Raw genomic sequence first — 13,424 nt, forward strand, 5'->3', positions numbered from 1 at the left:
TGCAATTTGGGAGAAGGTTCATGTCAGCTCTGCAGAAATAACTGCCTCAGCCTCTAGCTATTAAAGAACTTTTTAAGATCTCCTTGGTGTACAGTGCACTGGAAACTGAAAATAGTGAATCATTAAATATGAAAAGATAAGGATATCTAACTGACTTACTTGGGACTATTACTTTATTCTGCAACCGTCTACAAGGACGATTACTATTTTATTACCCTTGGATCAACTATTGCAGTAAGTGAACCTTTCAATTCTGTTATAAAAATTCCTGCAGACTTCCTTATAAATAATTCAGTAAGACAAGGTAATTTAATTAAAAAGAAATTGAAAATACTGCTTTGCTGTTTCTTCAGAAAATAGTCACTACTCATTGTGGGGAAAAATTATGAATTATTCTATTATGTAGAGATAGAAGGATGAAATTATCTGAAAGGGTCTTATTCAGCATTTGGTGCGATCTTTTTTTTTGGATGCAAAGCAGAACAGAAGGACTAATTTTTGTTTTAGGAGCATTGAGTTATGTCACAAGCTCATAAACCCTTTGCCAAAGAACACAGTAATGTACAATGTACACAAATTAAATTTGCCCATTAAAGATCTAGAAAGCAAGAATTGGTGTTTATTAAGTAGGTTTTCAATTTTTTCCCTCCCCTTTTCAATCCTGATAAGTTGTCTTTGATCTGAAATGTTAAAACTCATTTTTTCTTTCCACAAATATATACATGTTCACATTTTATGTTTTTACTTCAGCTTTTCCTGATCTCAGGGTATTCCAAAATACTTTTCAATTGCTTCTGGAATGTGCTACAGCAATGGTGGGAGCATTAGCTGGTAAATAGCACACGATAAGTCCCTAGCAATATCAACAAGTGTTTTTTATGTGTGTTTTCTGAACAATAAATATTAACCTGAACCATGGCAGATCTCCCCTACTTTTGTCTGAAGGCTGTTATGTGATATTTTCCCATCCGAGAGACCTGCTAGTGGTGGGGCTTGCTTTTTCACGTAATCTTGGACAAACTAACAGCTCTCATCGTCCAGCACTCCTTCAGCAGTTCTGGAGTGGCAGCCTAGATTAAATATGCAAATCTTTAAAACGAGAGGTTGAAAATAAGTTTCTTTTGTTATTATTATGCTTGGATTGTAGTAGTAATGAAAACCAATTTCCCCCGAGATCAATAAAGTATGACTATGACTATGACTGTGACAATGACTATATTAGAGAGTCAACCAGGTACTAAAGCGATGATGGGAAACAAGGAACGTGGCATAATTTAAGGGAGTATATCAATGGAACAGGGTACAAAAAGGAGCGCGCCTAATGGAAAGTGTCCATTAACTATGCTAATATTAATTGAAGTAAATGACAAGTTATTTCAAGAGTTAATGTTTTCTTGACTTTCAATTTAATTCATTCGATATAATTCTGACATCATTACAAAATATTCAAGTTTCAAAGTCCCAGTGCATAATTTAGATTGATATTACATTGTAGGCTTGAAGCTATCTGTATAATTCAACATTCTATCCCAAGGTAATGTTAAAATTAAGTCCCATTTTGATATATATTAAAGACTCTAGCATTATTCACAGATCAACAATACAGTAACTTTTGGAAGTTTTCCTATTTTACCAATACCAATGGAACAAATTAAATGTGTGTAGGAAGCATGACATGATGCAAGACATCTATGCATAAAAGTTGCTACCATGTAAACTCATGGCCTTCGTCTGATTTTGAATGTTATTTACATGGAAATCCCTGACTGGAAATAATTCATATTGCAAAAAAAACTTCCAAGTAAAACTTGTAGCAGACTTCTCTTGGCTCAGCCGCAATTTAGTTCTCTTTAATGAGTGCAGACACATTACTTGACTGCTGCAACACAGATGTGACACAAAAAGGATAGGACAATGAAGTGGGAAATTTGACCAGGGACCTATGACAAATGTACAACTTGCTTCTCTCTCTGATCCCTCAATTCCATTATAGTCCAGAAATCTATTGATCTCAGTATTGGATGTGGTCAGTGAATGAGTACTCATAGTCTTACATAGTATAGAACTGCAAAGATTTATAACTATTTCTCGCCATAACATTCCCTTTCATAATGTGTAACAATAATACTATTCGTGATGTTTGTGCTAATTGCAGAGAGATGGGTGCCTTGGCTTTATTGATTCTCCCAGTACTGGCAGTTGGGATTGCTGGCATTTTTTATATTTACAAACAAATAATGCGCCTGATGTCCAAATCAGCTGTGAGGAACAAAGTGGTTGTGATAACTGATGCTGTATCTGGACTTGGGAAAGGTAAGGAAGAATCAAGTATTCTTTTCCTAAAAATTCCTTGATTTTATGTGCACTTGACATGCATAAGAAGCACAAGTTACATGGTAAACTGCATATAGTACATATAACTGTATATAATGCCTTTTGCATAGTAAATTCATTTGTGGAATTTTTTATTATTCAGATCTAACATGTAAGCAGGTTATTGGACAGATGAACAGAACTATTAAGAAGTCTCTTGAGGAATTGGGGTGAAGAGGTGGAAATATTTATGGTTGGAGCAGCTTGAGAGCTTAGAATTCAGAAGCTGAAGATATTATTATTATTATTAGTGGTGATGTAACTAGAGCCAATGATGTACTAGAGGCCAGAATTAAGGATCACATAAAACCTGAGGTTATAGTGCAGGGTGAATTTGCAGGGGTGAAGTTATGACAAGATTGACACTGATTTTTATGGTCTGGGGCCTCTTTATCCTCATGTTCTCGTCTGTGTATCTCTTTTAAACCTTTATTTCTTCAAATGTTGACCCATGTCAGGATGATGACCATCTAGTATCAAATAATCCTTAATATCTAGAAACCTTGTTAAGGGATTGTTGATAGGCTATTTAATATAAATGATAACATTGTTAAGTCCAGTTGTGTTATCATCTGATGTCCTAACTGGTAATCTTTCTACAAGGATGAACAAACAATGTTCACAATCATATAGTAAATGCTGGTAGATCTTTCACTGCTTTAGGATAGGGGCTTTGAAATGCTTGCCAGTTACAGCCAGGGCAATTAATACTGTTATTCATTGTGTGATATCGTGAGTGTCATGGGGAGTGGTAGTCATTGTGAGATCTGAGTGGAAAAGGATGGGAGATGTCCATTATCTATAGGAGGCCATGTGGATATGAAGGTCACTGTCAGAAGCCAAGTTCCAAAGCAATACTTCAGATCTCAAAGACCTCATTCACATACTCAGAGAATACATCAGTAAATGGCATATCCCATAAATGTCCTGTTAACTTAAAACTCAACGGACTAGCCCTATGGGTTTGCTTACATTGCATTTCAAACACAAAGAATGGATAGTTTGTGTGGCATTTTCTTTATATCCTGGAAGGCTTCTGGGATTTTATAAATTATGTGCTGGGATAATTGTTCCAAATTATCCTAACTTAATCTGGAGATCAGTCACAACTGAAGATACCACTGACCACAAAATCCAAGACCCTTTTGTCTATTGGGTAATACTCTGCCAGATAGCTGAGCAAATACTCCCCATGTCCTGGCTATTTTTATCTCTCAATTAATTAATTTAAAAAACAAATTATCTATTTATTTACAGACTTCTAATTGTGGTACCTTGCTTTTTATAAACTGGCTGAAAAATGTCCTACATTTTTAGAAACTTTAAAATGTACTTAGTTGTTGCAATGCCCTTTGGAACTTCCTTAAATCATGTAAGATAGTAAATAATTATGAGACTCTCTTTTGTATAGCAAATCTCCAACAATGGCACCAAAAATCTTTTGATAGCTGATTGCAGGTTTGACATCTCATATAACTCACTTAATTATTAACAAATTATCAAAAATTGTGTAGCCCCAAATTGGACACATCCTGCATGGCCAGTTCTCCAACCTAGGCTTGCTTTAAGTGAGATTCAGTATTAGGTATAAGAGCACTGAGAGCAGAGATAGTGAATTACTGGACGAATTGAACATGGTGGTTCGGAGAGTAAAATGTCTGCATATCTTTATTGACATTATCTGGTAGCGATGTAAAGTTTACAAAGTAGACGTGAAACCAACTAACTTTCAAAAAGGTTAATGGGTGTTATTTCTAAGAAGTGGAATTGGTTTAATTTTACTTAGGTAGAGTTCACATAGAAAAGATAAATTTTAATTAATTCTTGCTTTAATACAGTGTACTTCACTTCAGCAAACCCACAGCAGGTTTACATTCATATTAGTGGGATATATATAGAATTGTAGAAACTTTTTGAACCCTAAGTGTGTTCATTTTGATAGTACCAAGGTTTGTTCTGGTGTTACACAGTCTGGGAAAAATGGAGGGTACAATTCTTTTTCAATATTTGAGCTTGTCAGAACATCACTTGATGATTTTAGTGACTGTCACACATTCCGCCCTGTTGAACTCAGACCAACTGAGTATTGAGAATAGCTGACATTATTGCATGTATCTGGCCCTTTGGATGAAAGACACACTTCTCTCTTGTAATTTAGTTGATGCCAGCCTCTTATATATATGAAAATTAAGAGAATATCCTTGGAAGTGATATAGTCAAAGTCAGTGACAATTGATATCTGTGTCAGCCACACTGGTCTTCATAAGCATAAATGGTTTAAAGCTATATATAGGGTGATCAAAATGCTATTGGACAGTTGCAAAAACTATATATAGCTATGCAGTCCTCTTTTCCTGTTCTTGGCAACTAACCATAGCGTTCTGTGCAGAAATACTTCTTTAAGAAGCAGAACAAATTTTACTGTTATTTCTTATGCATATGTGCATCTTTGTTTGCTCTGATATTTGTAATATAAGGAACGTGACCTAAATTGATGAGATTTACAAGATTAAATACAAAAGGTTTAGTACGGAGTAAACTATTTGCTAGAAAATAATCAAGACAAAGATTATTCAACCAATTTTAATGATTGAACAATGGGGTCTGATAACAGTTCGGGGAATTAGACAGGTGATTGAAAAAACATCTAACATCTGGTTTTCAGAGATAACACGCCATACTTCAAATTATGCTGTAAAATCTTCTGAGCTAACTTACAAACAGTGCTTTAAGAGGTCTCACCTGAAAGAAAGCAGCTTTACCAGTGCTGCTCTCCCTCATTGGTGTGTCTGCCTTGATTGTGAACAAGTACACTTGGAGTACTGTGCACAGTTCTAGAAACAGAAGCAATAGAGGGAGACAGTGAAAGAAGAAGACTCACACAAGTGGTTCCAGAACTAAGTGTAGTCTGTGAGCCAGTAGTGTTGGTCAGTACCATCTGAGGGGAATAATGCTCATCATGATTTTTGGCAAGGTATACATCTCTAGAGTTAGAAAAAATGTGATAGCATTGCACTAGTGGTAGCTTTTTATGCGCTATCATGCATTTTATAACACTACCCTAAAATAAGCATTTCTGAAAAGTGGCCAATATAAAGTACAACATATATATTCAACCGAGTGGTGTTTTGTCATCAGTGTTCCCTCAACATTGAAATTTGTCACAATGATATCTCAGTTCAAGCACTTTTCATCGAATGTTGTTATAAAATTCTACATTGAAAAATATGTCATTGGTGGCACTCGCAGTACAGTGCCCAATTTCAGTAGACTGAATCATTTCATTTTTAGAAAAATATTTGTGTTACTTATTTTGGAAAAGTCAATAAAAACCCTAGGACACATATAATCACATGGATTTGTAGAGAATTTATTCAGGAATTCAAATAAGTAATCACTTTTTGTATATATTCCATATTAACATTAGTACAGCAGAAAATGTTACCACACCCCCCAAAAGGTAAAAAACCTCATTTGGAGAGATTTCTGGAGTTTTATCAATGTCATGATACTTTCCATATTGTTGTATCAAATCAAAAAAATCTTAAGCTTTTGTCATAGCATACAGAATTACAGAACAATAATTCAAATGTGGGGTTCCACACAACCATAACCTAGGCCCCATTTGATTGTAAAATGAATATATTTAATCAAAGACTGCTTTCCATACTTTATTTTCTATAATTTCATAACCTATTAATAATCATAATAATTTTCCAACTCTTCCATGTCTTCCACATCTTCATCTGAACTTTCCACACTGTCTGAGATGGAAGCCTGGTTCTCACAGTCTGCCAGTCTACACATGTCTACACCCGAGGCCATTTGCAACACGCGTACATCTTGGGAGTGAACATTTTTTTGGACAGTTACAAGCCAGTAGATCCGGGACGGCATCGGGTGCTGGCTGGCCTTCCATCCAGTGCACCACCAACTGTTCAGCTTCCTCTTCTCTCACCATCTTCCATCCTCTGCCAACAGGGCTTGATACTTGTGGGTCCTTCTCCAAACATCATCTCCATATACCAGCCTGGTAGATGGCTCGTTGTGCATGTTTTGTTAAGCAGTCCTTGCATGGTGGGAGTTGATGACTTTTGATTTCACCTTTTTTAGCACAGAAAAGGTGATAACTGAGCTCATTGACCTTGGTGGTTGATGCTTTTGGGGCATATAGGAGACATGTAAATGCCTCCAGTTTGTCCAACAGTTCTGGGCAGAGATCCCATTCCTGACCCAACTCTAAGAATGTGTCCTGAGTTTCCCTGTTGCTGATCAGAAGTTTTAGATTAGATTAGATTATGAGGACACTCAGTCCTCATTTATTGTCATTTAGAAATGCATGCATTAAGAAATGATACAATGTTTCTCCAGAGTGATATCACAAAAAAAAACAGGACAAACCAAAGACTAACACTGACAAAACCACATAATTATAACATATAGTTACAGAAGTGCAAAGCAATAACCTAACTTGATAAAGAGCAGACCATGGGCATGGTAAAAAAAAAGTCTCACAAGTTCCGATCAACTCCTGATAGTCCCGACAGCAGGCGGCAAAAGGGAGAAACTCTCCCTGCCATAAACCTCCAGGCGCCGACAACTGCCGATGCATTGGAAGCACCCGACCACAGCCGACTCTGAGTCCGTCCGAAAACTTTGAGCCTTCAACCAGCCCCTCCGATACCACCTCCCGAGCACCATCCTCTGTCAAGCGCTTCAACCTTGCCCTGGCCACCGAGCAACAAGCAAAGCCGAGAACTCGGGGCCTTCTCCTTTAGGGCACTTGTCTTCCCTTTGCTGTAAAAGCGCTTACAGTGTCACATCCTGTATATGCGTGCAACCCGATGAGAGCCCTACAAACCTCTATGCCAACAGTGGCAGCAACCTTCCTGATGTCTACAATCCTTGTATGGGTTCTAGTGCCACACTTCTGGAACGTTGAGGCCTCAATCTTGTCACAAAATGCCAAAGACATGATAAAGACATCTGTGTCTTCTGAGCAGATCACTACAGATTGGTATCCCTCTCTTGTGGCATGGGCAGCATGGAGAAGTAGGCAGCCATCTGCTTCTTCTTGTTGACACTGAAGAGCTGACACCTCTTCACTGTCTTGACATATGATTCTGTAACATTTGTCATTCACAGTTGCATACAGAATCTTCTGCTGTAGCTTTGCTCTGTACTCCGCCTTCCTCCATTCATGGACTATGAAGCTAATGAGACTATTTTTGTTACTGACTTTGGTCAGGAAGCTCCTCCACTGCCTCACCATCTGTGTGCCTGTGATACCTTGCAACTCATGACCAGTCTCTTCACCCCATAGAGATCGTTCACTATTCTTGATAGAGTTCTCCTTGTATGTGTCGAACAAAACATCTATTCTGCTACTCTGACTGCCTTCCCTCAGAGCCATACCCACAATTGTGGCAACATCTCTGAAAGTAACTTGATCATCTTTCACTCTTTGGACTAAGTTCATTCCATCAATCACTGTAGCAGAGTTTCCTGGGAGTTGCTCTTCTACTGCTACATTTTTTTGCAAGGTTTTGTCTAAAGTAGCAATCCTTCTGGTGTGGACAGGGCCCAGGGCAATGGTCCAAGGGGATGAGAAAGAAAATCCTTCATACATAGACTGCACCCTTGTGCCATCACTATGATGCGTCCAAACAAAGACCTGTCTGTTTTCAAGATGATCGCCCTCCCATTTGATTTCACTTCTCTCTTACACATATCAGTGAATGTTTTCAGCTTGTTGATTTTCATTGGGTCATGGAATTTCTTTGCTGGTGGGTCTTCCTCTAGTCTCTCATCCTTGAAGGTTGCATAGCGCTGCTCACCAATCTCATATGCCTTCATCAGGTCGGAGGCAATGTCCTTGGGGGCTGCCTTTGCCATAGAGGTGCTAATGAGGTCCTGCTTCTCTGCAAGTGGGTTAACCCATTCATGTATGAGGCTAACCACTGCTGAAACTGCTTCCTCATCTTTCTGGATTCTTGGCTGCTGTAGCTCCAAATGACAAAGCTCTGATTTGTTGCCTTGCACCATCTCCCTTAACTATCTCAGGAATGCACTGGGTGCTCAGCTGTTATGTATTAACGCTTGATAGCTCCAGCATTCAGGTTGAACCGTGATGTGCCTCCAGGAGTCTGTGTGCCTTTGTTCACTGTGGCTTCAATAGCCTGGTCCACAGGGATCTGCCCAAGGGGGTTGTTACTTGACAGCTGCACTGAGAATTAGAAACAGAAACATAGAAAATAGGTGCAGGAGTAGGCCATTCGGCCCTTTGAGCCTGCACCACCATTCAGTATGATCATGGCTGATCATCCAACTCAGAACCCTGTACCTGCTTTCTCTCCATACCCCCTGATCCCTTTAGTCACAAGGGCCATATCTAATTCCCTCTTAAATATAGCCAATGAACTGGCCTCAACTGTTTCCTGTGGCAGAGAATTCCACAGATTCACCACTCTCTGTGTGAAAAAGTTTTTCCTCATCTCGGTCCCAAAAGGCTTCCCCTTTATCCTTAAACTGTGACCCCTCGTTCTGGACTTCCCCAACATCGGGAACAATCTTCCTGCACCTAGCCTGTCCAATCCCTTTAGAATTTTATACGTTTCAATAAGATCTCCCTCCTTCTAAGTTCCAGCGAGTATAAGCCTAGTCGATCCAGTCTTTCTTCATATGAAAGTCCTGCCATCCCAGGAATCAATCTGGTGAACCTTCTTTGTACTCCCTCTATGGCAAGAATGTCTTTCCTCAGATTAGGGGACCAAAACTGCACACAATACTCTAGGTGTGGTCTCACCAAGGCCTTGTACAACTGCAGTAGAACCTCCCTGCTCCTGTACTCGAATCCTCTTGCTATGAATGCCAACATACCATTCGCCTTTTTTACCGCCCGCTGTACCTGCGTGCCCACTTTCAATGACTGGTGTATAATGACACCCAGGTCTCATTGCACCTCCCCTTTTCCTAATTGGCCACCATTCAGATAATAATCTGTTTTCCTGTTCTTGCCACCAAAGTGGATAACCTCACATTTATCCACATTAAATTGCATCTGCCATGAATTTGCCCACTCACCTAACCTATTCAAGTCACCCTGCATCCTCTTAGCATCCTCCTCACAGCTAACACTGCCGCCCAGCTTCGTGTCATCTGCAAACTTGGAGATGCTGCATTTAATTCCCTCATCTAAGTCATTAATATATATTGCAAACAACTGGGGTCCCAGTACTGAGCCTTGCGGTACCCCACTAGACACTGTCTGCCATTCTGAAAAGGTCCCGTTTATTCCCACTCTTTGCTTCCTGTCTGCCAACCAATTCTCTATCCACATCAATACCTTACCCCCAATACCGTGTGCTTTAAGTTTGCACACTAATCTCCTGTGTGGGACCTTGTCAAATTGGCCTGTCTTGAAGGCCTCATACACAGAAGGATTCTTCTCTGGGAGGTTCATCATCTGAGCAAAGTAAGGGGACAGGTACCTGGCATAATTCATCTTATCATAGGCAAAGCACCATGGGATCATGGTTCTTATAGCGTGGAGGTGCAACTCCCAGTCCCCCTCACAGAAAGCTACCACCGCTGCAATGCTATCACATATTTTCTAGCACTAGGGGTGTATACTTTACCAAAAATCACTATAAGAATTATTCCCCCCAGATGGTACTGGTGGCCCAAATTTGGGGTCCTGGCTCACTGACTAGGGATGATAATAGTAATGAAAGGAATTTCAGGCTGAGGCTTGTATTATATAGAGAGGTTGATGGGCAACCTGATTTAAGTCTATAAAGTCAATAAAAGATTTAATAGGATAGATGTAAACCTTTTGAAAGAGACCAAAAACAGGAAAAACATGCAATAACTATGAATAAAAGATCCATTAGCAGGTACAGTAGATAAAATTAATAATAGTGATGCATTTAAATAGAAGCTTGAAAACTGTATAGAAGAGAAAAGGAAAACATACAGTAATGACTTAGATACATAGACTTGTGGGTAGCATAGACAGCATCATACTCTCAATGGCCACTTTATCAGGAATCTCCTGTCCCTGAATGAATGTTCGCTGTCTTAGACCATAAGATATAAAACATAAGAACAGAATTAGGCTGTTCAGTCACCGAGTCTGCTCTGCTATTCCATCACGGCTGATTCCAGATCCCACTCAACCCCATACACCTGCCCTCTCACTATTGCCCTTGATGCCTGACCATTCAGGAAACTATCAACCTCCACTTTTACCCATGGACTTGGCCTCCACTGCAGTCTGTGGCTGAGCATTCCACAGATTCACTATTCTGTGGCTAAAAAAATCCCTCCTTACCTTTGCTCTAAAAGGTCACCCCTCAGTTTTGAGGCTGTGCCTTCTAGTTCTGGACACCCCCACCAGAGGAAACATCCTCTCCACATCCACCTTATTTAGTCCTTTCAACGTTCAGTAGGTTTCAATGAGGTCCCCCCGCATTCTTCTAAATTGCGGTGAGTACAGGCCCAGTGCTGCCAAATGTTCCTCATATGTTAATCCCTTCATTCCCGGAACCATCCTCGTTAACTCTTTCCAGTGACAACACCTCCTTTCTGAGATATGGGGCCCAAAACTATTGACAATACTCCAAGTGCAGTCTGACTAGTGTCTTATAAAGCCTTAACATCATCTCCTTGCTTTTATATTCAATTTCCCTTGAAATAAATTCCAACATTACATTTGCCTTCTTTACCACAGACTCAAAGGGAGTCTTGCTCAAGGACCCTTCTTCTGCTGCTGTAGATGATGCTCTTCAGAGATGCCCCTCTGCACACCACTGTTGCAACAAGTGGTTATTTGAGTTCCAGTTGCCTTCCTGTCAGCTTGAACCAGTCTAGACATTCTCCTCTGACCTCTCTCATTAACAAGGCAATTTTCATCCACAGAACTGCCATTCACCGGATGTTTTTATGTTGTTTTGCAGCATTCTCTGTAAACTCCAGAGACTGTTGTGCGTGAAAATCCTAGATCAGCAGTTTCTGAGATATTCAACCCCTGCCTCACACCAACAATTATTCCATAGTCAAAGTCATTTAGATCACATTTCTTCCCCATTCTGATGTTTGATCTGAACAATAATTGAACCTCTTAACCATGCCTTCATGCTTTTATGCATTGAGTTGCTGCCATAACGCTGGCTTATTAGATATTTCCATTAATATGCAGATGTACAGGTGTATCTCATAAAATGGTCACTGAGTGTACATCAGATAGGCCAAATGAGCTATTTTTCTCTTCTGTAGATTTTACAATTCTTTGGAAATCTCTTCAGTGGGACTTGAATCTACAACCTTCTGATTCAAATATGTTTCTGTTAATAGTGCTACAAGGCTGACATATTGATTCAGCCTGCTTCTGATCATGAAGGATAACTACAGACAAGAATTGAATCAGCAGGTCAGACAGCATTTGTGGAAAGAGAACTGGATGGCATGGTAGCATAGTGGTTACTGTAATCGCTTTTCAGCGCCATCAATCACTGAACAGAGTTTGATTCTTGTGGTTGTCTGCAAGAAGTTTGTACATTCTCCCCATGACCAGATTTCCTCTGGGTGCTCCAGTTTCAGCACATTCCAAAGACGTATGGTTAGTGTTAGTAAGTTATGGGCATGCTACATTGATGCTGGAAGTGTGACGACACTTGTGGGCTGCCCCCAGCATAAAGCTCGCTGATTTGATTTGATGCAAATAACACACGTTTCACTGTATGTTTTTGTACCGTATAGCCTACAGTATAATAAGGGACTACTTTATGTTTCAGTAACACGTCGTTGCATGCACTATTAGGCACATGTTGATCTGTACGTGTGTGTCAAGTTCGGATTCTGCCAGTATAGAACCATGAATTATGAGGTCAAGTCCCTTTTGAAGGCTAGAGCTGAGGCTTTTAGGTCCGGGGATACCAATCGCTACACGGAATCCAGGCGTGAACTCCGGAAAGCCATTAAGGGGGCCAAGAGGCAATATCTAGCCAAGTTGGAAGCCCAGGCTCACCAGAGGGATGCCAGTAGACTATGGCAGGGTCTAAATGAGATCGCTGGGCGCAGAGAAAAGGCTGGGAATATCAATAAGTGTGGCACTTCTCTTCCTGACGAACTTAATGTATTCTACGCAAGATTTGAACAGAAGAGGAGCGTCCCGCTCCCTCTGGAGGAACCGGACCTGGTGGCATTGAGATTCATCGTCACCGAGGAGGACGTTAGAAGGGCCTTCCTGAAGATAAATCCAAGGAAGGCGATGGGCCCAGATGGCATCCCAGGACGGGTTCTCTGGGCCTGTGCAAGCGAGCTAGCTGGAGTGTTTGCTGACATCTTCAACAGCTCCTTGCTTCAGTCTAAGATCCCCTCGTGTTTTAAGAAGGCAACGATAATCCCAGTGCCGAAGAAGAGCAAGGTGGCATGCCTGAATGACTATCGACCTGTGGCTCTGACATCAATTGTTATGAAGTGCTTCAAGAGATTGGTTATGGCACACATCAACCACAGCCTACCAGTCAACCTTGATGCTTTGCAATTCGCCTACCAGAGCAACAGGTCAATGGCAGGTGCCATCTCTCTGGCCCTACATTCCTCCTTAGAACACCTGGAGAATAAAGACGCATATGTAAGGCTCCTTCTCATTGACTACAGCTCTGCCTTTAATACCATCATTCCAAATAAACTGATTCCTAAGCTCCGGAACCTGGGCCTTAGCACTCAGATCTGCAGCTGGATCTTCAACTTCCTCACAGACAGGACCCAGGCTGTAAAAATAGGGGACAAGCTCTCCTCTACAATCACTCTGAGCACCAATGCCCCACAAGGCTGTGTACTCAGCCCACTGCTGTACTCACTGTACACCCATGATTGTGTAGCCAAGTTTCCATCAAACTCAATATATAAGTTTGCTGATGACACAACAATTGTAGGCCGTATCTTAGGTAATGATGAGTTTGAGTACAGAGAGGAAATTAAGAACCTGGTGGCATGGTGTGAAGACAATAACCTATCCCTCAACGTCAGCAAGATGAAGGAATTAG

At 40.5% G+C, this 13,424-nt stretch overlaps 1 protein-coding gene across 1 annotated transcript in view; it reads left to right on the top strand.

Moving 5' to 3' along the window:
- Positions 1–13,424, top strand: part of dhrs7cb (dehydrogenase/reductase (SDR family) member 7Cb) — a 50,485-nt gene continuing 37,061 nt past the window's right edge. The window contains exons 1-2 of the mRNA XM_063030745.1: positions 1–234; positions 2,156–2,313. Coding sequence (XP_062886815.1) covers positions 2,160–2,313 — 154 coding nt within the window. The 5' untranslated portion in view covers positions 1–234; positions 2,156–2,159. The remainder of the gene's footprint in view (positions 235–2,155; positions 2,314–13,424) is intronic.

This window comes from Mobula hypostoma, chromosome 22 (genome assembly GCF_963921235.1).
Source record: "Mobula hypostoma chromosome 22, sMobHyp1.1, whole genome shotgun sequence".
Taxonomy (NCBI): domain Eukaryota; kingdom Metazoa; phylum Chordata; class Chondrichthyes; order Myliobatiformes; family Myliobatidae; genus Mobula; species Mobula hypostoma.